The sequence below is a fragment of the Pezoporus occidentalis genome, unplaced genomic scaffold, assembly GCF_034315485.1.
Source record: "Pezoporus occidentalis ecotype Australia unplaced genomic scaffold, CSIRO_AGI_Poc_V1 ctg49, whole genome shotgun sequence".
Taxonomy (NCBI): domain Eukaryota; kingdom Metazoa; phylum Chordata; class Aves; order Psittaciformes; family Psittacidae; genus Pezoporus; species Pezoporus occidentalis.
The window spans coordinates 3958383-3984244 of NW_026915824.1; the positions used below are offsets into that span (position 1 = coordinate 3958383).

Here is a 25862-nt window from a genome sequence, read left to right on the forward strand (position 1 = left end):
CAGAGTTGATAGGAATTTAAGAGGACTGCAACTCTTGTAAAAAAAAGATTGTTATGATGTCCCACTTGAGCATGTGAACCTCCCTGTGCCTTGTACTACATGCCTTGGAAAAAACCCTAGGGAAAGTAAGCAGCTCTGTGTTTGCATCCTGGTGTGAGAGAGAGTGCAAGGCTTCAGCACAGAGCCATATTTGAAGCAGAAGGAAAACAGAACATTACTCTTTGAAAATCTTACAGTCCATCCTTTGTATTGCGTGTGGCAAGATTCCTGTTGGCAATACCTATCCAGTGAAGGAGTACTAGTGCATTGTCAGCAGAAGAGCAGAGCAGCCTCAATGTCGTAAGTCACCAGCATTTGGCACCTGTGACATGGCTGAGTAGGCCAGATAACTGGAGTGGGCACTCTGCAAATTGAGCCCATGTAGTAGTGCTGGCAGCCAAACCTCTATCTCATCACTTAAGGATATAGAGTGTGCTGGAAAGAGGAGGCTGAGCTGGGGGTACAGGGGAACCTGTAGGGAACATCCATCTGTTCTCCCTGCTTATGAGGTTACATGCCTGTAATTTCTTGGCTGGAGAAACTTGACTAAATAAATAAATATCTAGGGGGAAAAAAAAAGCTTCTATGACTAATAACAACAATTTGTGCTAGAAGACAATGCTATCAATTTGGGAGTTTAAGAAAAAGATTTATTTCTTGTGGATCACTCTGCATCTGTGCGAAGTGATTTTTGTTTCTTTTTTCCCCATTGAGATATTTGAACACTTTGGTATCTTATTCAAACCAATAATTGTATTTTTTGGTTCTGCTAATGCACTTGCTGTTACAGCCATACTCTTCCCATATGGGAAATGCAGTGCTATTAACATAACCTCCTGCTGAGGATATAAACCTTGCTATTACACGTTGGAGGACTGAATTACAGGGAGCTGACTTGAAGAAGACATAGATTCATGGCTGCAAGTGTGCTGTGCTATTTTTTTTTTTTGTTTAGTACCATATGTCTGCCTTGAACTAGAAAGATTCAGAGTTGTCATAGCTGGAAAGGTAGTCAGCTTTCTGCAACCCATGGAGAAGTAAGTATGAAGTAAATTGCAGCTATATTAGCTAATTTGGCGAGTTCAGTAAGATGGAAAATAGAGGAGAAACTTCATTGTAAGATTGCTTACTTTCAAGTGACAGTAATTACTTTAAATTTATAGTAGTGAGAAGATGGACATTGATATTTCAGAAGCATTTTCATTAGTTTTATAAGGTTTCCAAAGCTATTGTATGTTTCTAGACTTTGTCAAAAAGTTCATGAAAACAGATTTAAATTATTTTCTCCTCTTGCAACACTCAGCAGCATAAGGTCACAGTGACTTTTTTTTACACTAGTATTAGGGGAGAAGAAACATTTTCTTTGGAACTTAAACTTTCCTTGTCGCTTATGGTGGCCTGACTAATCATCTGCTTGGAGGCATGAGGCAACGTGCTGTCTTTTGTGACCTTTTGTTGATTTTTCTAGCTTTTGTTTTGGAAAGCCAGCAGAGCCTACCCAGCCCTCTTTATGAGTCCATCCAGGAGTGATTTGTTGCATGAAGAAGTGGGTTATGTCTTAGACGTGAATAAGGATTTGCTGGAATTGCTTTATGCTTCTGGGATTTATAATTAGGGAATATCTTCAGGTGAGGAATAGCACATTTTATTTGCAGCTCTTATTGTTCTTGTAATGGAGGACAGTTTATTATATAATAATTTGTGTTGTGTTAATGTCTCTGTGTTTTGGTATGATCCAAATGTCAGTATCTGTTGCATCTGAGGACTTAATTTCCTTTCCTGAGGAAGTACATAAGCAGTACTCTTGAAGAATAAACTCTGCTGCAGCATACCATGCAGTTATTTTACTTGTAGGCAAGTGCAAAGGAAGGAATGCATCCAGAAACACATTGGAGGCATTTGATTATCAGAACCATTTGTTATTATTTCATTTGCTGTTAAGCAAGAAACAGCAAGGGGAAAAAAAGAAAAAAAAAAAGCCAAAATCCTCCAGGGAAACCAAAAGCGTTTTAGATGTGTTTTGTGGTTGATGTTTCATGCTTGTTAACTCCAGGATTTGGTTTCAAAGCCCTTTTAATAGAGATGCTAATAGGATTCTTCTGCATCTTAGAGAATGTATGATAAGAGATTTTTGTGTGAGAGTAGTGTGAGCTGCAAAGGGCAACATTCAGTAACATTGCCCAGATTTCCATAAAGCTGGTGTTACTGGGGTAGTATTTCATAAGAGAGAAGGGCATCATTTACATGCTTGCTTGGTGTTTGCCAGTTTGCTGGCAGTCTGCTCTGGACCATGTGCTTAAACTTTCGTTTGTTCTTTAAAAGGCATAGTATGGGTGGGAATGAAACCAGAATATTCCTCCTCACCAAACTCTCCAGCTAGTTGCCTCCCTCAGCGTGGCTGCCCTCACCTGTTGAGAGAAAGCTCGCACCTGCAAACCTTTTTCTTCCTACCTGCAGTTGCGGTGATGGGCTGTAAAGAAACCAGAAGTCACTGGCTAAGCAGATTGGCTTGATTGCAGAGCCTGGAGCTTCATGTGGACTAATTTACCTTGGTTGTCAGGGAGTTTCCCTACTCCTGCAGGTCAGCTGTTGTAGATCTCTAATATGGCTTGGATGTCCATCCATGGACTACAGTGTCTTGAGGCACAATGGCCAAGCAAAGACAATTTGAGGTGAAGGTTAGTCCCTATGAACTGTCCATTCAGTTGTACAGTCTCCTGGTCTGTCTTCAGTTTGTAATAGCTCATCCTGGCTAATACTTAATCCACATACTTAACCCTATGTGAATGATGCCACTGATTATAAAGCTTTACTTAATGAAAAATAAAGTCTGACCTTATGGGTTTTTCATTTCACATCTGTAGATGTTGTTTCTTGTAGTGTCTCAGGTCCTTTTGGGTATTTTAGTCATCGTCAGTGTAATCATTGCTACTCCAAGTAAAATAATGTGGCTGTCCTAAAGTTTGTTTGTTGTGCTTTGCGGCACATTTTATTTTGAGCTGTGGACTTCTGCTCTCTAAACAAAAGTTGAGTTAAGTGACTGTGGACTTGGATTTAGTGGATTTGTTTCTCTTCATTTTATTCTCTTTTGCTGTCACCCTGCCAGAGGTAAACCATTAAGGTGAACAGGTAAGGTGAAGCAGAAAGATCTAATGACACGTGTTGGAAATTAGTTGTAAAAATAGATTGTAGTCTGGTTGTCTTCCTTAGTTCTTGTTCATGCCCTGGCAACTTGCAAACAGGTTTTGTTTAGATCTTGTGATTTCTGGTTTACATTGTTTCTTTTCAACTGGGAATGCTATAAATCCTTTTCAAATAATTTGCCTGACTCTCAGATGTGCTCTCATGCCTGTAGTATTGACATCAGGCATGCTCTCTGTACACCTAATACAGCAGGAACTGTTTCCCCCAGATGTGCAGAGAAACAGAATTAGGTTTGAATGGAAAAAGGGAATAAAGCCAAAATGAGGAGAGAGGAAGAACTGGCTTGAGTTTCTGAGGTGAGGGTTTAGCATATTGTGTTGTAGGCTTAAAAACTGCTTAATTTAGTGACTAATGTAACTCTGGCTACTCAGCATAGCATGATGCCTACCCCTGCACACTATTGACACTGTCCTTTACAGTCCTTAAACACAAATTTTCAGTGCTGTCAGCAGATACTACCTTTATTATAAAATAGCCACCTAACATTTGACAGCTATTCTGTGCTGTGACTACAATGCACTGAGAAACTAATGGCACAAAACCTTTCTAAAGTAGTATTTTTGTTTTTTAAATGAAGCTGTTCTTCAGCGGTACCTGAACCTACTGGCCGTCTGTTCTGGTCCTTGCTCAGCCTGGCAGCATGGGGCAGGATGACCTGCCTCCACAGCAGGTGGTGCAGTGCCATTGTTAATGTATAATCTGTGATGCTAACTATGTATAAAGCCAGTGAAAGTGGGAATGATGCCTATCTGATGGTGAGGCCATCATGCTGACTCTTACATGGGATGCTTGACTCATACCAAATTAGCCTGAGCTGATGGATCTGCTCTTGATAGGTAGAGTATAAAAATTGGAGGACACCAGCAGAGTTTAAAGGCTTGGAGAGATGATTAACTTTCAATGCTGTTTTGCAGCCTCATACATGTTGGTTTTGTGTTACGAGGCTGCCACTTTCCACTTTTATTTTCCTGATGGTTTTCAGTGGAAACAACCACGTGCCTCTCCTGTTTTTCCTGTTTTTCTTTATTTTTGTTCCTTCTGAGTGCCAAAAATTACCATTCTGTGTGCACAATGATCGATCTGTTTGTGACAGAAGTTTAGGGGACAGGTAAAGGGACCTTCTCCAGCTCATAAGGTGCTCCTCTTGCACCTAGTGCTTTCCTCTCTTCTCCCATCATTTACACTATTTCTCCGGTTTGAGGAATGTATCCTTCAGCAATTCCAAAAGTGAATTTTCAGTTTCTAGAGGCTTAGTGAATCAAAATATAATTTAAAACCAAAGATACACTCTTGTATGAAATAGCTTTCTGTGTTTTAAAATGATAACAAAAAGACTTCATGCTCATTAGCAACTCAAACTGTGTCAGCCAGTAATCAATATCAGAATGCTGTACATAAGTGAAAAACTGAAGTGAGGCTACAGGAAGTAGAAACAGTCTTTTTAAGTTATCCAATAAACTCTTTTACTGTTACGATTTACAATAGAAAAATATTTCTTGGTATCCCAGCAAACCGAAGTAGCAAAAGAGGCCAGTGCTGTCTGTTTCTTCTACTAAAGTTTGGATTCACCAGAAAAGCTGAGTTTTGCAGCCTCCCACGTGATTGCATTGTCACTAATTGAGTTTTAAATGTTGCAGTCAGTTTCCTGCTGTAATAATGACTTATGTCTTTCTAGTTAATAAGCCTGGATCATTAGAGCATCCATGTTCAAGGGCTGCCTTAACAAGCACAGCTGTCCTGCAGTCAGCTGAGAAGTGATGGTTCTTAACCCTTTTACTTAAAAAGGAGCTTCCCAGAAATAGTGGAACACCTTCCACTAGACAAGGTTGCTCAAAGCCCCGTCCAACCTGGCCTCGAACACTGCCAGGGATGGGCAGCCACAACTTCTCTGGGCAACCTGTGCCAATGCCTCACCACCCTCATAGTGAAGAGTTTCTTCCTAATGTCTAGTCTAGATCTCCCCTCTTTCAGTTTAAAGACATTCCCCCTTTTCCTATCACTGCATACCCTTGTAAAGGTAAACATGTGAGTACCATAAGCACTGAGAAAACAAGAAATAAGTATTTATTTGGTGGTTGGTTTTGTGGGGTTATTTTTCCTCTTTGCAAATATTTCTGGAGGGTTGTTTTTTTTTCTGGAGAGACAATAGTCTGTACATGAGATCTATATGAGTCAGTTTGTAAATGGATAAAGATTTTAGTCTGAAGGGACTGCAGAATGCTAATGGGTTGCTTGGGTATAAACTGCCCACCAATTTCTTTAAATGGCAAAAATTATGTTCTTTATTTGAGGTTGGTTTATATAAGATAGTTATTTGTATTCAGTTATATACAGCAAGCCAGCCAAGGAACAAACTCAAGGAGTACAGTGAGTATTAAGAATCGTTGATCCAATGCAAATCATACTTGATCCTTATCATTTACCCATTGTACTGATGAATCACTAAGTGCAATTTAAATAGTTTGGGTTTAGCAGAGATATGAATACCTGTGACAGAGCCTCACCTTAACAAATTTACAGGGAAAAAACTGAACACTGCTTTCTTGACTTTTGTAAAGCTTATGCCTGGTGCAGAATCCTTGCTAGACAGCATAAGTCCATTGCAGCTTTGTTTTCTTGATTGCCTTATTGCTGCTGTTTGTTTGTAGGGGTAGATCATTGAAGGGCTCAAAGAAAGTCCTGAGTCCTACCCTGCTGAAACTCAGGAGTGGAAGCAGGTCCTTGCTTGGCTTGGGAGGGACAGCTCAGACTCTCCTTATATTAGAGGAGGATCTTCTAGACCCTTCCCAGATCCTAGGATCCCCTGTAGCTGGTACTTAGTCTGTTAGTCCTTTGTGTAACTGATGTTCACAGTGAGTTTCTAAAGCTCAGTCCTCTGAGAGAAATTGTAAAAACAGCTGCAGCATTTTAGATCTTTGTGGTCCAGTTCCTTTAAGCAAAGCTGAGCAGGTATTTGGAATTAACCAAGACTACTTTTTTCATGCCTTTTGTACTTTAATAATTCTGAACAAAGTATGAACGATTATGAAAAGTGTCGGTATGTTCACTTTTGTAGTCTCAATAAGGTGCTGTTCCAGAGAATATATACTTATCCTCCATATCAGTGTTTTTGTACCTAACTGGCTTTTTGCTATATAGGGGTTTACTTTCTTTGTGGAAAACTCCAGTATTTCCTAGCTCTACATGCATTTGTTTGAATTAAGAGAATATATATTTTTGGATTGTATTTTAGAATTGCGTATTTAGTCAAGACTGCATGAAAAAGGGGAAAAGAGATTGAAAACCCATTCTTTTTGACTTCTGATTTTTCATCAGCTCTACTTCCTGTGACACATGGATATCCCTGCTTCTCTTGGACACCAAAAAGGCAGACCCACAATAACTTTCTTCTGTGGGTGATGATTTTCTGAAACCTGATTACCTTGCTTGTATGTTTTCTGAAGATAAGATCCTATCTGTACTGACTCATATTTTTAGTCACAATGATGTGTCCTCTTTCTTTTTTGTAAGAATAGTCCGTTGATTTGTTGGCCTTTTATTCTTCTGGTCAAAAGCTTTTCAGCTTTCTAGCAGGCTATTTATGGTAGACCATTGTCAGTTGAAGGTCTTTGATGAATTTTCTCTACAAAGTTCAGTAATGTAAATATTTCAATTTGAAATAGATATATATATATACACACAAGAAAGTAATATAACATTTTCAATGAAAATACAGGTTATAAAACTTTTGGAGCACATGAAGACTTTTGAGTGTAATAAATACAGCTTTATGATCCAAGAGGTATTATTTTTCTTACTTGGCCAGGTGAAGGAGGCTAAAAAAGAGACTGCCAAACAATTTCTACAGTTTCAGTTAAGCACAGGCAAGCTTTAACAAAGGTATGAATACATTGGGATTTTATTATTTCTATGTGTCTGAAAGGTTTCTGCCTTGCAATCAGTTCAAATAACCATGCTATTGCAATCCAGAGAGAGTAACAAGCAGCCTGAAAAATGACTGGAGTGCAAACAGTGCATTTTTTTTTTTTCCCTAGCACATGTTTTTCACTTGACAGTAACAAATCCATGAGAGAACTGTTTCCTTTGAATTGCTGGACTGCTGAGAACTAAATTTGACCGATCAGTCGTACTAACCAACACAAGGGAGAAGCAGTAGCAGCAGCAATCTGTGCTTCATAAAGGGATCTATAACGAGGGCAAAAGATTTTGTTTCATAAAATCAAGGCAACATGTTCTTGGGAATAACCTCTCGTTTGCAAGAAAGGAATAAAATAGCCAGAAATATGCACAAAAGAAAGACTATAAATTCCATCATGTAAATGCGCCTTCAGTGTAGAGGATAGCAGGTCAGCTATTCTGTAAGGGAACAATTTAGTTTAGCTACCTACAGATTATAGAGAATAAAGGGAATTAGACATTAACAAAGGAACAAATGAAATAGTAAATAAAGAAAAGCTGAGTGGACCCACTTTTTGTAGTGAAGGTCTATTGAACTCGGGTTTGGGTTATGATTTCTTGCCAGTGGAATGGTGGTAATACCAGCTCTCAGACCAGTTTTGACTCTCTTGAAAACTTACCTTAATTCTGTTTTTATTAGCAACAATGCACATTCTAAGCTCATGGAAGTATCAATTGACGCATAAAGGCTTATAAACCAAGGGTAGATGCAGAGGAAAAAAAACTGTTGCTCAAAAAAGGCAAGGAGTCTTGTGTGTGGCTGTTTTCCTTACGAATGACAGCCATTTTATTGCAAGAAAATCTGTAAAAATGCTGGGTTACGTGCATTTGCCCATAATGTGTGAGAATATTTTCTTTCTTAGTGAAGGATTTCACTGTTCTAGTGAAGGATTATGGTCAGTGTCTCCAATAGTTGCCTTGATAAGGGCCTGTGGTTTTGAGCGCTTCCTTGGGTTTCTGCTTGACTTTGACCAGCGATTACACAGCTTCATTAAGCAGAAGCATGTACTGTCGAGGTCAGTTTGTCACCAATCTGCATGGATGGAACCTCACAGCCTGTAAGAGGTAGTAGAAAGTGGCATTTCTGTCTGAAATCTAGTGTTAATGACAAACACCCCACAGATTAATAACACTCTAGATAAAAAGTTTCAAGTCAAAGGAGTACTCTGTGAGCACGTCCAAGTGTTTCCTTTTTCCAAGTAAGTTTTCACCAAAAACATGTTTGTGGTCCTTGTTTTCTACAACTGTGAACTGAATTTAAAGCTGGAGGAAGTGCCCGCTAAACAAATGAAGAGATGGAAAAAAAAAAAAAAGAAATGCAATTGTTTTAATATCATGAAAAGGATTTAAAGTTTTCAAGACAAAAGTAAACTAAACTGTGTCTGGATTTGGGGTTAGTATTGTAGTAGTTGTAACTGGCAAGAACATTTTCTGGAATGAATTAAACTGATAATGTATTTGATCTTAGCCAAAAGTAGACAATGTTCTTTCTGAAAAATGAGTCATTCTGCAGAGCAAGAAAGTTAAAGAGGGAAGTTCTGAAAGAAGGGCTTAGCTTCTTCAGTAACTGCATGAACATAGAAATATATCGCCAGTACCCAACTTGAATGGAATAGAAACAGGGTAATTGTAATCTTCTAGTGCCCCATTAGAGCATTATTTTGCTGTATGATCTGACAGGGTATTGTTACATTGTACTATTCAAAAGAGTATCTGCATTGTGGTCTAAAATAATGATCACTGTTCTAGTTATCACAGTGTGTTGTGGAACTACAGCTGATATTAGCCCACTGTGGGCTTCTCCTTCTAAAATGCAGTAAATATTCATTAGCAGTACTCTGCTCCTTAAATACATCATGCCTTACGGAGCTAGAGTATTGTGCTTGTATCTGGTACTGGTTCACACACCAGCCTCCGAAGAGCAGCAAGCACAAGGGACATAGTTTCAGAAGTGACTTCAGTTATTAAAAAAAAATAATAATTTTTTTTCCTTGTATGTCATATTTTTGGTGATTCTGTCAACTTATTGTAAAATCTAACAGATTTTGGACTTTCTCCTTGAACTAGGAGGACTTGAGGTTTAGGCGGTTTATGCTGTCCCAGTGCTGAGAAGAGTTATGGTGTTAATACAAACAGGTAACTCTGGAGAAAGATCTCAATGGGCATTTCCCCTTTTTTTTGGGAGTAGTCAAGAAACTTTACTTGCACCCCAGATGAAATACTGGTTTACTTATCAAACAGCTTTTTCTTGGTCAGCATGACTTCACAAAAATGCAAATTTAGGAAGTAACTTGCTTATCTGGTTTATAGCAGTTTGGAAATCCCTGTAAGAGAAGGTCTATAACAACAGAAGACCAGCTTGTGTTAACTGAGAGCAGCAGGACCAAATTTGACCTAAGCAACTGATTGAAGTCAGTGCTAGTAGTTACTCAGTGAAGCTGTGTATGTTCAGATCTTTGAAGCCAAGGACAAGTAGGAAGAAAATGGACATTGTATACAGTAGGTGGACCCAATCATGTTCTGGTTTGAGCATTACAGTAGCGTGCAAAGCCAGGAACTTACCTTTAAAGTCACATCAGATATAAAGCTTTAGTTCATTTTGTACAAGCAGTCTTTTGGTACAGCCATACAGGTATAGGCTACTCTGCCATCAGAAACAGCATGGTTTTGCATTAAAATGATAATTGTCTCTTCTGGTGTATGGTACCATAACATCCTGCTGATGGGACCTGCTTCTTTTGTGTTTAGGGTTGGAATTGCTCTCTCAGAAAGGATCTTGTGTTTGAGGAAATCAGTTGCTGGTCTCAACTCTTGTGTTTTGTGTTAAAACACATCCTTGTTAATGTTGTTGCTTTAAGAGGAAACATTGCATTTTCAGATGCTTCCTTCATTATACATGCTGGATTTAAATGGATGTACATTATATGTTAAAACAAAATTTCATAAAGTCACATAAACAGCTGCATATTTAGATTATATGTATGTCCAGGATTCTGATGTTCCATTTCCTTTGAAACCAGATAGTCTGGGAAGTGCAGTTGAAGAAGTAGTCGTATAGCTCCCATCAGAATTAATGAACTCTGTGGCTAGATCCTCTGAACTTCCTAAAAATCTTGTCCTTGCAATATAGAAAGCTGACTTGGGAGTTCATTTGATATCTGTACATGTAGCTTCTTATTAAAATCCAGAGTCTGTGAAATTAGTTTTCTCATCTGGAAGTGTAGCTGGAGTATTATCAGTCTGTGTGTATCCTGGTTGAGCGGTCTGCTCTTCCATGATCCGTTTGGCTGAGGCTGATTCCAGTGGAGGCCTTTATCCCTCAAGTGCAAAAAATAAGGCGGTAGAGATCTTTGGACAGATATATTGAATTCACATACACTTAATTCATGTATCAAATTTAACCTGATCAAATGTCAGTGAAATCCTCTTTGCCTGATTGCTAAGATATTAAACATTTTTCTACCTCCCCTTAGAATGTTTGGTCTGTAACTCTATTAAAAATGTATCTGATAACTGTATTAGAAACCTGAAAATTGTCATATTTGAGATTACTGATGGACTACAAACCTGGAGTATCATAAATGCCAATTCAGTGTAATAGATTTTTTCCCTATTTTTTTATCTGATGTTCTCTTTCCAAGCTATTTTCTGATGGTGACCTTTTCTTGTTACCTCTGTTTCTGAACAGCAGTACTCTGTTACCTCCCAAACCAGCTTACTGCATGTGTTGTAGTTAGTGGCTGTCTGCCAGAAAAATATTTATTCTCTGTTCTTCCATTCCTCTGACTTTGGTTTTTGGGGTTTTTGACTCCCCAGGCAGGCACTGGGGAGAAAAAAAAATCTCTATATATTAGGAAAGACTGGCTGGATTGCTTAAGGAGCATGGTGCAAGAGCTAGCCCAGGTATGCCTGGGTGCCACTCCTAATGCTACCCAGAGTCCTCTCTAAATCATGTACGCGCCTTATATGCCTGATGAGAAGGTTATATAAAGGTTTTCTCTGGAACAAGATGATCTTTAAGGTCCCTTCTAACCCAAACCATACTATAATTCACATTGGTTTAGGGTCAGCATATTAATTTAACCACATACTCAATATCATGTTTAGGTGTATATTTTCAGTAAGAGGAAATGAATGTGGTCAACTGCTCCTTGCACTGGCTCCGCTAACTGTCATGTGAGCTTTCACCAGGACATAAATTACTATGGAAAGCTTTCTCTTAAAAGCACTTTCCTCAATGGTTTCATTTTTCACCAACAAGTAGATTTGTATAAAACTTTGGTTATGGAATTTAGATTCTATAATTTTAAAAAGTCATTTTATGTGGCTTGAGTTGCAATTGGGAAACTTGCATGTTATTTGATTTCTTTATATACTAGCACGTGAACAACTCTACTGTAGGGTTAGATTAAAATAATAGCTCAAGCCCATTAAAAATGTGGGTGCAAAAGCTGCAGGTAAAGCTCAGTAGGTCTTCACTGCTGCTTCTTTTCACTCATGGCTCTGAATACAGACCATAAAGCCCAAATGCTGAACTTCACAGAATTTCTTTGCAGCTGTTGTACTGGCTTCTTCCACTCAGCGTGTGTGCAAGTATCCGTATTGATACTGCTGGCTGCTTATTAGGATTTTTAGAAATAATATTTTGTTTTCCTGTAACATCTGTTCCTGGGAAATACAGGCAGAGTGCTTTAGATCCAGAGGTAATGAACAAATGCATTTGAGTCAAGCAAATGTTTGTTTTGCGCTGATAAGACAAATTGTTGTGCTGCAGGAAGGAGGATGCTTTTTGTTATAGAGCAATGATTCTGATTCTTAGTAAAACACTGATCGGGGGTGGGATGGAGCATAAAGCAGGTCTGCAATGGCACAGAATGAGGAAACTGTGACAACAGATGTTATCCACAGGTGAAAATGGAAAATATATGTTACAAGGCAACATGTACATACCTTTTTATGTGGTTAGGTTTTTAGACGCAGGGTATTCATATAATGAAACTTGCCATGCTAATGGTGCTACCCATAATATCTTGTAAATTGCTGGGTGCTTGGAAGGTAATTGGAATGCAGTCTATTAGGGTAATACTGCTCTAAAATTCTACAGTAAGAAGAACAAATAAAGATACTGTCCATAAAGCACTTGTAAATACCAAGGGCTTCTTTGGGTTTTACATAACTATCATTCATGTAATACCAGTGCCTTTGTTTTAACCTTACTGGGATTGAGATTTGTGCTCCTTAGACAAATACTAACTGCAAAGAAACCTGAACCTAAGACTTGAATTAAATCATCAACAGCAACAACAAAAATCACATTAAATTGTGAAGGACCAGCTACAAACTACTTATAGAGGCAAACTGATGACTCTGGAAAAATATTGTATAGCAAAAAACTAATGGGGATCTCTTCAATCAGATTAGTGAGAAAGATGTAGCACTGGGTATTTCTAATAGTGAACCTATAACCTGTATGTTATACATGGACAATACTGCAGTCCAACTTATGCAAATAAAAACTATTTCCAGAATAAACCACAGCATTGAATTTTATGCTTTTCTCTATGGAGCTGAGCATATTTGAGCTTCTCCCCTTCAAAAGCCCCTTTCACATTTTGCCTTGTTTCTCCTGCCCTGAATTTCCTAGAGCATCACGTATAAAGCCAGGCTGTGCTTGCTTCTTGTGCAGAGCTTTCCTTCCTCATTGAAAGGACTCTCTTCCTCTGGTACATTGAATTGAATGGAGCAATATGAGGACGTGTTGTTCCCTCTTTGGCTGTTGCTGCCCTCCTACTGACCAAACATGTGACCTTATGAATTATTGAACTTCCCAAGGCCTTTGTTTTTTACATTTGTAAAACTGAAGATAAGAGAATTTCCCTATTGCTATAAATAACCTTGACCTAAGGATATGAGCTGGAAATCCTGACCCATGTACCAGTGAAGCACTTTCCTCGCAAATAAAGATGGAGTTATTTGTGGAATAAACATTGCTCCCTGATACTGAGGGTGCGTTAACAAGAGATAACGACAGTGCATTTGTTTTTCCATTTGCTATGAAGGATGCTCTGGGGCAGCTTGAAGCTATGAAGAATGCGTGAGATGTAGAAGGGGAAGAGCTGGATCTTTATTTGATGTGTAGAAGAGTGAATGCTGGTTTACTCCCATCCTGTTTCATTTCTCTACCTGTGACCTGGTTCAGCATCTTCTGGTATATGTGATGAGAGCATCTTTCATCTTGGAAGAAAATCTGTAATATAATCTCTAGATCACCATCCCATTTCTACTACATCTCTGCTATGTTGCTTTGACCTGGTGCTGAAAGTTTCATTTGGCACCTCACTGCTGTGACCCCCACTTACTCTACTGAAAAATTCAGCTAGGTTAGGAGCATGGAGGGAAAGATTTTTTTTCTCTGCTGGTGCAGGTTTTGCAGTACTTGGTAAAGTCTGTTTCCTAAGACACTATTGCTTCTATTATCTCTTGTATATACAAAGGTGCTCCTCTTCTGGCCAGTATGTAAATGGCTTTTATTTTGTTTTGAGACACTGCAAATAATTTTGTGATACAAAAAGTAATTTTGTGGATCTATTTTTAAAACCTTTATGCTGAAGGTACCTTTGTAGCCTTAGCATCTTGAAGGGCTTGCTGCCACATGGTTTAAGGGTGGTGGTATTTTTTGCTTCTTCCTTCACCTGAGAATATTAATGGCTGTTGTCCTGAAGGTCGTTTCTGATGTCATGTTTTCCTTTCCCCACTCTTTTTCACTCTACCTCTTCAAATCGAGTGTCATTAATTTGTTCTAGCCTTCAGGGGATGGTGGGAGAAAACCAGCTCCTCTTACAAGGTGTCAGCGTGGGTTGATCTTTACAGACACTAGCATTTTAAGCGCTGGCAGAGCAGAATACAGTATAGACTCCTCATGTGTTGCACAGAAAACAGCTTTTTCCCAAGATGATACTTTTGTGGTTTTTTTCTCAGTACAAAGGAGGAAAGTGGCAACCAAACAATAGTGTCAAAGGTGGTGTTGATGATCTATTTGTGGTTTCCTTTGCTGTACCTTTATGTCTAATGGTTTCTGGCTTTATCTTTGGTGAAGCAGGCCTCTTTATGAAATACACAATTGCAGTTTTTAGTTTATGTCAGTTCATTCTGGTAGTATAAACTTACCAATTTGCATGCAGTGCTTGAAGGGAAAAGACAGATGAAAGCCTATTATAATGTTAGATAACCAAATATGAATATGAATGAGATCATGCTTTCTTTTAGAAATACAGAACTGTCTTGTTCAGTACACTTAGTATAACAAACATTCATATGAAAGCCCATTACGTTGAGTCTAGTAGATGTTTTCTTAGGGTAATAAGTTACCTAGTGAGCTGTCTAAATGATTCTGACTTTAATTTCAGTAAGTAATGAAGTCTGCAAATTCTTTAAACATCTCGCTTCTAAACTGAAACAAAACTGCATAACTACAAAAAAATGCATGTAACTTAGCCACCGAGTTTGTGTCTTCAGTAGCACTTTAGTGAGAAGCTGCAAATAAAAACTTTTGGAGTTTCTGCTTTTATTTTGTACTTCTCCTTCCTCCTTGTTCTCCAAAAAGTAAGGGAGAAAATTGATCAATCTTTAGCAATTAAAAAAAAACAAACAACAACACAACAAAACAAACAGCTGAGAACATGGAATGGAACTATGGCATTTTGAACATTTCATACTGCTGGGCAAAATATAATGCTCCTCAGAAACACATACACTTGGAAGCAAAGCTCATTCAAGCTCAAAGATTTGTGTAATCAAAGACACGTGACTTATATGTGACTTTGTTCTTAAGTCTTAGGAAAAATGAGATCCTTCTGGTTAATACTTGAGCCTTTCAGGAGCAATACAGTAGTTTTTCTTGAAGCACCTAAGAATTTCATGCATATAACTCTTGCATGGGTTTTCCCTCATATTTATCAGTTGGCTAAGGAAGCCCATTCTTTGACTCTTCAGCTGCAGGAGTTCACCCAGTTGGTTTTGCTTTGCTTTTTTGTGTCCACTGTTGCTTGTAAGTACTCCTTCCTCACTTGGCTTCTTCATTCAGCCTTTGGTCACATTTCGTTGCTCCAAACTACTTCTCTGGAGAAATGATAGGGGCATACTTCTCATTGGAGTGAAGCACAGCCTCTTGGAGCTCAGTGCAAAGACATCCCTATCTCAGTGAATCTAAAGAACAAGTTGTCAAGTGATGGATAATATTCCCTACAGTGTTGGTATCTTCTTTAAAAGATGTCTTTTCTGTGTTATTGTTAATTGTCACACATGTATGAGTTTGCAGATGTTGCTTCTGAAGCTGATGACGGAGTGAATACCTGTTTCTAATCCCAGATAATATTTGAAGATGGGAATATAATCTTGTGATACATGGGATTCAAATTCACTTGAAACAGTAATGATATTTTATTATCAGATTACAGTTCTACACCAATTAAGTGCCTGTATATATACATATGATAAATGACAAAATAAGTGCAGCAAATTGACTGTTGCAGATAGAAAAAAAATAATATTAACATACTACAAATATAGGTTTTGTTCTTATTATCCATCTGGAATTGGAAACCACACAGAATAATCTATGGACTGAGTTTGTATGTAGTGAAGAGCCATTAGTTATCCAAAGGAAGGTAGCTGAAAAGCATTTTCAGACTTACTTGTGCCAATAACCACTGAGTCCAAATCACTGCTCTGCCACTCTTACTCTGTAAGATGGCAATACCACTGCTAAGGTTTGCGTTTCCTTCACTGCAAATACAATTTGAACTTAATGGTTCCTGTTCCAATATTGCTTGTTCACTTGACATAAATCAGAGGGACATCCTCTTAGTCAAGCCATCAGAAACATAACTTAATTTGTGCTAGTATGAAAATTTCTAAAAACAAACACATTTAAAAAAATTTTCCTTTTCTCCCTCATGTCCAATTTTTATTTTCATAATGTTATTTTATAGACAATTGCATTGGGAAAGTTCTGGTGCTGTAGCATAAGGTGGCGTAGTTTGGTTAAATTACCCATTATAAGAAGCAGGAAAAGCTGCTCAGAAACATGATTTTTCAGTAATTGCATGGGCAGGCCTGTGAACTTGAATGTTTTGGAGGGGCCCATGTCTTCTCTGAAAACTTCCTCAACAGAAGGAAATTTCTAAGGAGTCTAAAACCAACCAATATTTCTTAGACCTTCTGACTGCACCAGTGGAATTCAATAGGAGATCAGTTTAAAACAGCTTGAAAAAATGCCCTTACACAGTGTGTCATGCAGTTCTGGAGCTTGCTGCTCTGAGAGGTCAGGTAGGTAGATGTTATTGAGAAGCTCAGACAAACTTACAGGCATCAAGTCTGGTGCCTGAACTCATATCTGGAAACTGTAACTCAGTGGAAACACTGTTGGTTTTCCTGAGCTGGCAATTTAAGGATATAAAGAAAGTTGAAAAGCACTGTATAAATTAAGCAGTCTTTTGGGGGCTGGAGGGGGGCAAGGAAATGCAAATGCTGTCAAATTATTTACTTATCATAAATTGATGAGTGTGTAAATGCCATGACTTGATGGCACTTTTGGGAAACCAGTGACATAGGAAAATATGTGAATTTCTAATAGAAGATATACCACCCGGTATTCCTCCTTCTGATAAATTTTGTCATCTGCTTTTAATGTTAATCCCACACACATGCAAACCGTGTTTTATGTTCCCCATCTTCATACTTTAAATCCATAAGTATGCTGATCCTGGAGATCTTCATTAAGAATTGAATTTCTTGCTTCACTGTCCTGGGTTCTGTTTTGTTGTTATGTGGTGGAAAATTGTTCATATCTCTTTGAATGCACTGTTTGACAGCAAATGTTCCAGTACCCAAAGAGGGCCTGCACAAGTATAAAAAAAGACATTTTGCACAAAATTAAGAGGCATGACAGATACTATGGTAATGCTTGTGCAAGAGTAAACATGAATATATAATAAGAAGTGTGCTTTAAAAGTTTTTCTCTGTAATATGAAGGGGGAAGGTAGTGAACTTGAAAAGCTTTGTAGAGGCAGCATGAAACCCATCCTTTACACTTGTGGTGGGACAGTGCTGCATCTTTGTTTGTGATGGGAAGCTGCAAGACAGAGTATGAAGGGAATGGCAGAATTATTGGCTGATGGATGTTTCTGCCTTTATGACTGAGGACATAATGCTGGATCTCTTCTGCCCCAGCATCATGAAAGATAAAACATTGATCTGGCTGCCTGGGAAATCTTCCAGTTTGGAGTATTGTAAGAATTTAGAGTTGGAAAAGAAAGATGGCGGATCTATAGCTTTAAAGGTAGTTGCTTTTACACTGTAAATGGAGTGTAATACTGTACACGTACAAAATTGCCCTTTAATTTGTTTGTAAATAAGGCCACCATCAAAATTTGAGTACGCAGGTTTTATATTGTAAGAATGCTTCAGGTCTATACACATAGACATGCGAGGTGTAAGATCTTTAATCTATTCCAGGCAAAATACTAATTGAATTAACTGAATGCAATATTGTAATCTTTCAGTAGGAATTCTGAGATCTGACCATAATAAATTCTCAATGTTAACTCTTGAGTGTCCTCCTCCCACTGTTTTTACCTGCTGATTTTAAGCTTTTCTTTTGGAATTAATTTAATTGGCAGGGTTTTTTAATTTTTTTTCTGGGTATGTTTCTGCATCTGTTGTGAAGTACAGAAAGAATAGCCTAGTGTTTGCAAGGTGCCTGGAGTATCCACTGAGTATCAATTCTCAAGTCTCGTTTGAACTTTGCAAGTCATGGGATTGCAGAGCTCTGGGCTTTTTGTTTCTGTCTTTCTCACTGGTTTCTTCTCTAGTTTTCTGACTTGTGACAAATTCATGGGCATACATCTATTTGGAGGAAGCCTTCTAACCTTCCTGGTTTCTCTGTAACGGCCTCAGTGTATTTACCTGTTCACACATGTCAGCATAACAAAAACCCCAAGTCATGTTTCTTTGTGGTGTAGTGGAAGAGCAGAAGTTAAATCCATTTAAAAGACTTTCAGTCTTGTTCAGCTCTGGGATTTTGCAGTTGGAGCAAATGGGGGCGGGCGAAAATTGGTAGAGCCATACAGTTATATAACAAAAAGCTTTCTTGCTGGAAGTTAGGAGAGCAGATTGCTTGGCCATCAATATGCGACACGTGTTTTTAATCTTCCCACAGTGTCCATGCAGAGGAGTTCAGTCAGGCACTGTATGTTGGTTTGGTAGATTGCTGTGTTCAAATAAAAATGCTATCAACAGATTTCCTTAGGGGTACAAATGTTGGGGGTTTTTTAGGGAAATAGAGGCGGTGTTATACCACTTGAGGATTTAAATAGTATTTATTCTGCATGATTAATGGCAGATATTATTCTTAGAAAGAAATTATAACTGTTGATGGATCTCAATATGAAGGTTGTCATCTAAAACACTTGTGGGGGTGATCAACTAGGAAAAAGAGGTTATACAATCTAACAGTACTGCATGCTATTTTATGTGGAAAACACCCTGTTATCATAGAAGAATGCTGAGATAGCCAGCACTCATACATTGCGTCACCAATTTCATATAAATATTGAGGAAAGCAGTGACTGGCACATCTGTGGTTTTCTCTGTACCTGGATGGGGTGGGTGGTTAGTTGGTTTTTGTTTGAATGGGGTTGGTTTTGGTTTTAGTTTTTTGAATGGAATGACAATATTGATGCTATTGTTAGTGTATACATTCAGAGAAAAGTGATAACAAGTAAAAAATACAGTGAGATACTGGACTGAGATGAAAGGCAGTAACATACAAATACTGCACTGAGAGTTGGATTTGGTGTTACAGTTGTCCTATATAGTTCTTCTGTATCTATGTGGAGATGTGACTTCAGTTTCTCTGTAGCATGTGGCAGATGTGAGGTTTGTTTACCTGTGATGGAACAAGATCGTTACATCAGAGAGAGCATCTTAAGTCTACTGAAGCTGTGTTGCTGTTGCAAGATGAGGTCTGTCTTGGACCCTGGTTTATTCATATGGTTTATTCAGTTTCTTTGTAATCACCCTCCCAGTCTGAAAATCAGAAATCTTTTAATTTTTTCCCTTTTTTTTTTTTTTGTGAGTCATTGAAATGAGAACTACTCTCAAATGACCTCAGTAACAATCAGGGCTGTTACCGTTTTCTTTGTTAAAGGATTATTGCCAGAAAAGACCTAAACTGGGGTGGTGGTGGCAGTACGTTCTCTTCTTCCCTTGGGTAGAGGAAACAAGGCAAAGCAAAACAAAGCAGCTTTTGACACAGCACTGTTAGTTAAGCTTCCATGGAGTCCTCCAAAAGCATCACCTACCTTCTTGCAGGTGCTTAAAATCACCCACCACAGCAAGTTTGTAATTTTGTAAGATTGAGCCAATTTCTTTAACTCCAAGGCACAGGAAGCGATATCCCCACTCATCCCCAGCTACACATCTCTTGCGCTCAGTTATGTTTATTGGGGTTGCTCTTGCTAGGGAAAGCTGCTGACTAGATTGACTTCATTGCAATGCATTGAAACAGATCATAATTACATGAGGGTAAATAAAATGGTAGAGGTTAAAGCATGAAAAACAAGTGTCCTCTTGTGTAAGGCATGCTTTGGGAAAGCAAGCAGGCTATTTTCCTATACAGAAACTAGAAGACAGAAATCTGTCAGTTTAACCAGTGGTGTGCACAGGACAGGCACACTTTGTGTTGCATGGAAAGCCTATTAGGGTTCGTTTGAGTTTAAGACTAGGAGAAATAGAGGAGTAATGTCAAAAAAAAAAAAAGAGTAACCTTGCTTGAACATGTTCTGTTTATCAGGATGTCTTTTGGTTTGTTTTCCTGCTATTGCCAGTATTGTGTGCTCTGCTGGGCAGTAGGAATGCAAATAGCTGTGGAAATAGTTGGTAGCCTTTTGCATGCGTATATATGGATGAATGTCATAGAAAAACAGCTTCTACTGAGCAGCTGCCAGCTCTCACTGGTCGTTTAACTAGAGGATGATGCAAAAAATTGACATAACACATTTCTTATAAGGAGTGACTTCAGAATGTCTGTGCCTAAAATGATCTTTGTGTGGTCAATCTGAACATTGCTGCTTTTCTCTTCTAGTTTGCGGAGACATCCATGGTCAGTTCTTTGACTTGATGAAACTGTTTGAAGTGGGAGGTTCTCCTGCCAACACACGGTATCTCTTCCTGGGGGACTACGTGGACAGAGGGTACTTCAGCATTGAAGTAAGTTTCTTGTTTCTGTTTTTGGCTATGAAACTGCTTGCAGCCTATTGTGTATATTTAGCATCATAATTTAACCAGTTCAGGAATACTGAAGCTTTTCACAGATGCCACTTGTGAGCAAATGAAGTCAGCATCAATGTCACTGTTGGTGTTTTCATAAAGGTTGTTTGATATCCAGCTAAATCCCACTGTATCTGTGCTGTAAAACTGACAGAGAATGGACCTTCATGCTAATCAGTGGCCATCCAAATCCAACACAGAAGACAGTCTGTTTTGCAGCTTGCGCAGGCTAGATAGGATGGATAGACATTAGCTGTAGGAAAGAGACATAATATAAAAAGTAAATGAACAACTCGTAGCTTAGCTTGACTTCTAGGTTTATTTGATCTGAGTCTCCTGAATGCAAACTTTTATGAAAATTGAAGGACTAGGTAGGGAGTAAATGGGGCAAAAAGCCTGCAGATAACATGCTGTGCTGGAGAGAACGAATGGGTTCTGTTTAGATATAGTATGCAGGAGTGTATTGTTTCTGACTTTTAATGCAGCATGTGAATCCACAGAGAAGTGATGCACCCCCTCAGGTTGGTGGAATGTGGAGGTCAAATGACAGCATCTTTAGTTGGCTTGCAAGCGAAACGGTGTCCTCTCCACCCTGCCCACCTTTGACTAAAAGCGAGTCAAATACCAAGCACAAATCCTATATTCCAGTGCTCATAAACCAAACTGCACTATTTCTTCTGTGTTGCTGCATGGTTTTACAAACTGCCAGATGAGGTGCATAATTATCAAATAAAGCCTCACCTGGTTTTGTTCACCCACGTCATAGTTGATCTAGTCATTAACAGTCAGAAACCCCTGCAGTGCCTTTTGAGCCACAGCTTGACTCCTTTCTCTGAAAAGTTCAGGCTTGAACCCCTTCCGAGTCAAGGGAGAATACCCATTACCTGTTAGAAGCAGTATAGGTCCTCTAATGTATGACTGTGTGTCTGTGACTAGGCATGATGGCAATATACAAGAATACATATACTGCTGTTTTATTATACCACATTTTACTATGCTGTTGCCATATTGATATAAAAATATGTAATCCCAAGCTGCCAAGATATTTATAATGTGTTTGCAAAATGGATCAGTGCATTGTCTGGCCGGTGTTGTGTTTATAGAATAAAGAGAAGTTTTTTAAAAAGAGTCAGTAAAACTACTTTTGCTACATTAGTCATTATAAAACTTAATATAATATGTTAACAGAATCTTTTGGCACATTTTCCAGATAGAAATATGCTGTTCCAAGTGCAAATGCTCTCAAAACTTAAGAATTGCAAGGTTCTCTCTTAGTCTCGTGCTGAAGTGACTTCAAGGTGCTGAGCACCTTGTTTGTGGCTTTTTTTTGAGCCCTGTGTGCCTGCTTCCTCCATTCTCTGACCCATGGTGAGCTGTGGATTACCACATTTGATTGCTTAGGGAAGGTTGGGAGTATGAGGAATGACTTTACAGGCTTAAACCATTGTGCTGCTCAGTCTTAAGCTACCGTTTTTCAGTTGCAATGACCTAGATTGCATCTCCTGTAGACTTTGACCAAGTCCAGTTGCATCTAGAAGAGGAGAGTTTTGTCTGCATTTTTATATGTCCTTTTAATGTAAGAAATAGAACAAGTGGATTGCTTAAGCTTTCAGGTGCTTGTCTGACAGTTTGCCAAAATCTGCTCCAGGGTTATAACTAATTAAACACAATAGCAAGCCATATAACACAAAGCAAAATAGCTTATGGGTGGGGAACAAGCTCCTTAAAATTCCTCATATAGCAATCTGCACACACACATTTAGCAAATTACATTTGAATTTAATTTTTCCCTTCTGAAACACTACTTTTTCACTGGAAGGGGTATTGGCTTGCACCAGCACCAAGGAAATATCTGAGCTATTGCTTGTATTATTCTTTTCTGTATGTAAGGTTCTGAATTCAGTACTTTTTTGGTCACATAACTGATTCTTGCCACCTGTCACCTTGATTAAAGAGTACCTTTGAAAGGAAAGGCAGGTTTCTGTTTCATAAGCGTATTTGGATGTAGAGCTATGTATTCAGGCATGAACTCAGGACAATAAGGAATGACAAGGAAAGGAAAATGATGAGGAATGCAGCTTGGCATGTTGGGGATGGGAGGGTGTGCTTTCTATAGAGAAGAGGCCCTGAGCATATCTAGCAGGCACAAGCTCTTGCCAGTACTTTGTGCAGGAGAGGTCATGGTGGTAAACAGTCCTAGCATGATCTCAGTGCACACTTCTACCAGGTCAGTCACGCAGTGATCTTTATTCCATCAGTCTGCTGGCTTGCCTTTCTGCTATGTAGGCATGAGACTTGCAGCTCAGGGGTCTTTCCAAAAGTCTTAAGTGGCTGGTCCAAGCTACTAATCACAAGTAATATAAGCTTTTTTAAAAAATCTCCTTGGTTGCCATGTGATATCTAGTGTAAAAGTGATACCATTGAGCTTAAACCTAGCTGAGTTCTGGTTAGTGGGCGAGATAATCCTTGTCTGTGGGCTGCAAAGCAAAGCATTTGGGAATCTTCTGGATGAAAGGTACTATATAATGTAAGCTATTATCATTAAGAACAGAGGAAGAAATTGCGTAAGGTAGGTGGAAGGCATTTGATAATGCAGAGGGAAAAAGAGAAAAGTGTTTGTACAAGGCGCTGAGCAGAAATTACAGTCCTTGCCCCATAGAGCTTTTGGTCCAAGGACTCAGTCCTTCACATGTGCTCCGTTTTTACCATGGCTTGAAAGGGTGTGTGTGTGTGTGTTTTGTGCCTTTAAAATTAGTTTTAAGCAAGGTGTCACAGGATGAGAGACCAATAAAGGAATTGCACCAGGTCAAATAAATGTCAAAATTGTAGGTAGAATGACATGAGGTTTCTTGGCACAGAAGGAACTGTAGCTGTACTCTCTTTTCCATTTGACCTCTTGGCAGAGCCTAAGCATTTCTTCTCTTAGAATAACAAATTTCTGCAAGTCGCAATATCTGATAAGGTGCACTTGTTTCCTTGACTCCATGGCTGGTAACATTTCCGTGTTGTGCTTGTGTGCTGTTCCAAGGGGTTGACTCCAGAGTAGAAACCCCTCAGTCCCCACTTTAAAAGAAGTTTTATTGTCGTGGAGAAAAGAAACCCAAATGATCAAAACAGAGGGCTATTTTTAACTCCAAAGAATATTAAAATGGTTCTGCAGGAATGGGTTGTAAGGAAGAATGACTTAATCCTGAGTCTGAGAACTCTTTTGAAAGGCAGACGTAAATGCCATATGGTGTAGGGGGAAGTATACATACTTCCCCCTGCTTTTCATCACAGCCTTGGGAAAATTACAGAGTAAATACTGACTCTAGGGATTAATAATATTATACAATCATAGAATGGTTCGGGTTGGAAGGGGCCTTCAAAGGTCATCTAGTCTCAACCCCCTTGGAATGAGCAGGGACATCACCAACTAGATCATAACCACATTTAGCCTGGCCTTGAGTATCTGCAGAAATGGCACATCCACCACCTCTGAGCAACCTATGCCAGTATTTTGCCACCCTCAGTGTAAAGAATTTGAACTTTTGGAATTATTTTCCTGCTCAATCTCACATAAAAAAGTACAGGCTTAAATGTCAATTGAGTATCAAGGTACATAGTGATCACTTTTTACAGAGCTGATAGCCAAGATATGCAGAATTAAACCAATATTCAAAACTAATAAAGCTGGAATTGTATTTTATCATTCAAAATGCAAAGACTGAAATTACAGGAGGCACTGGCTTTGTGGTATTTCCAGCAAGAACTAAGTGAGGTCTTTGGAGTGAGTCTGGAATTTGATCATTAGACTTTTTATCAATTAAAAAAGCATCTGGTGCTCGATATGCACCTGAACTCAGTGAACTGTTAGAAATTATTAACTGGTCTCTCCCAAGAAAATAATTAAGTAAATTCACATTAGTGAACTGTGGGTGAAGTTAATGCTGATGAAAGCGCGTGTTTATTATCTCTCAAGTCTCCATGCACTTTCTCGGCCTTTGTTAGTAGAATAAACACCTTTCGGTTTCCTTTGTTCTAGTGTGTTAATGTTTCTCAATAAACAGTTTATTTGAAAATAGTTTTGGGTGGACAGTAATAGATCACTGGTGAAGTCAATTGATTTTTTCACTTCTCTCAGAGCAACAAAAATCCTGATACCTTAATAATCCTAAATTTTTCTGGCCCTTTTCTTCTGTACAAGAGTAGCAGATACGTTTCTCTGAAGCAAGAATTTGCATCTTGTAAGATCTTACATTTTTGCTGGGCTGTGCTCCTCAGAGCCGTGAATATTCAGAAATTCAGCAAATTCGTATTATTTCTGTATATATTAGATTGCCAGACTGGAGCATCTGTTTGCGTTAGGGCCATCCTTGCAGCTTGCCTGGTCCTGTGCCAGCTCTTCCTAGAGTGAGTTCCCAGCATGCCAAGATCCCCTTTCGGCTGCAGGGAGAGAACATGGGAAGGTATCCTGGAGGCTGCTCACACTGTTCCTCCTTCCCCACCTCCACCCCCCACCGCCCCTTCCATCTCTTCGAGGAACCTGTCTTCACAGAAGACGGCTGGGGCCAAGATGCAAGGTTCAGTGGGAAGAGCGAGGACCTATTACAGAGGTACAGAACTTGGGTATCTATTTAGAAAGTCCTAACTATAAAAATTAGAGGGACATAAAAGAAAAAGAATTTTCTAGCCGCTTCTTGGTTGAAGAATTGGTCCTTCCTCTTTGGTCATTTTGAGGTCCTTCCAAAGGCTGAAATGGAAGTGATGTGGTCTAAATGCTTAGAAAAGAGTATAAGGCAAGTAGCAATGTTTTGGTGATTGCTTTTAATCAAATCATCTCTGGGACTAGCTAGAAAAGAGTCTTGCAATAACTGAAGCATCATGCAGATATCAAAGCAAGACCTTGCATCTCTTGTGAGTATTTTGTTACAGATGCAATGTATCTATTTCTCTCTGAAATAAAGCCCTAATAAATAGTCATGCCAGCAGCGTGAATGCGGTTGTGTGTGTAAAAAATAAAAAAGACATGGTTTCCTTTGGGATAGTTACTCCATTGTAGAAAGCTGTACCTCTACTGTGTATTGCTATGGTATAATCATTTTAATGCAGTTAAATTAATGCAATTTTTATATTTAGGTGTGGTGTGTTTTAGCTATAGAGTGAAGAAACTATGCCAAAATACTGCCCCACAGTTCACAAAGCATAAGTAGAGGCCTTAACTCAAATTATCCTTTTGAGTATGAATTACCTTGCATTTATTCACACTTAATTTCAGTTGCTGGGGGAGTGCCCAATGCCATCAGTCATGTGGAGGGAGAGGTGGTCTTTTGTTACCCATACAAAGCCACACA

The 25862-nt window shown here is 38.8% G+C and overlaps 2 protein-coding genes across 3 annotated transcripts in view; both read left to right on the forward strand.

Moving 5' to 3' along the window:
* EMCN (endomucin) overlaps window positions 1-25862 on the forward strand; it is a 434433-nt gene that overhangs the window by 212147 nt on the left and 196424 nt on the right. The window lies entirely within an intron of this gene.
* The window catches only part of PPP3CA (protein phosphatase 3 catalytic subunit alpha), a 189685-nt gene that overhangs the window by 112277 nt on the left and 51546 nt on the right, over window positions 1-25862 (forward strand). For both annotated transcript variants that reach the window (XM_062636717.1, XM_062636718.1), the window contains exon 3: window positions 20345-20469. In XM_062636717.1, the coding sequence (XP_062492701.1) occupies window positions 20345-20469 (125 nt within the window). The remainder of the gene's footprint in view (window positions 1-20344; window positions 20470-25862) is intronic.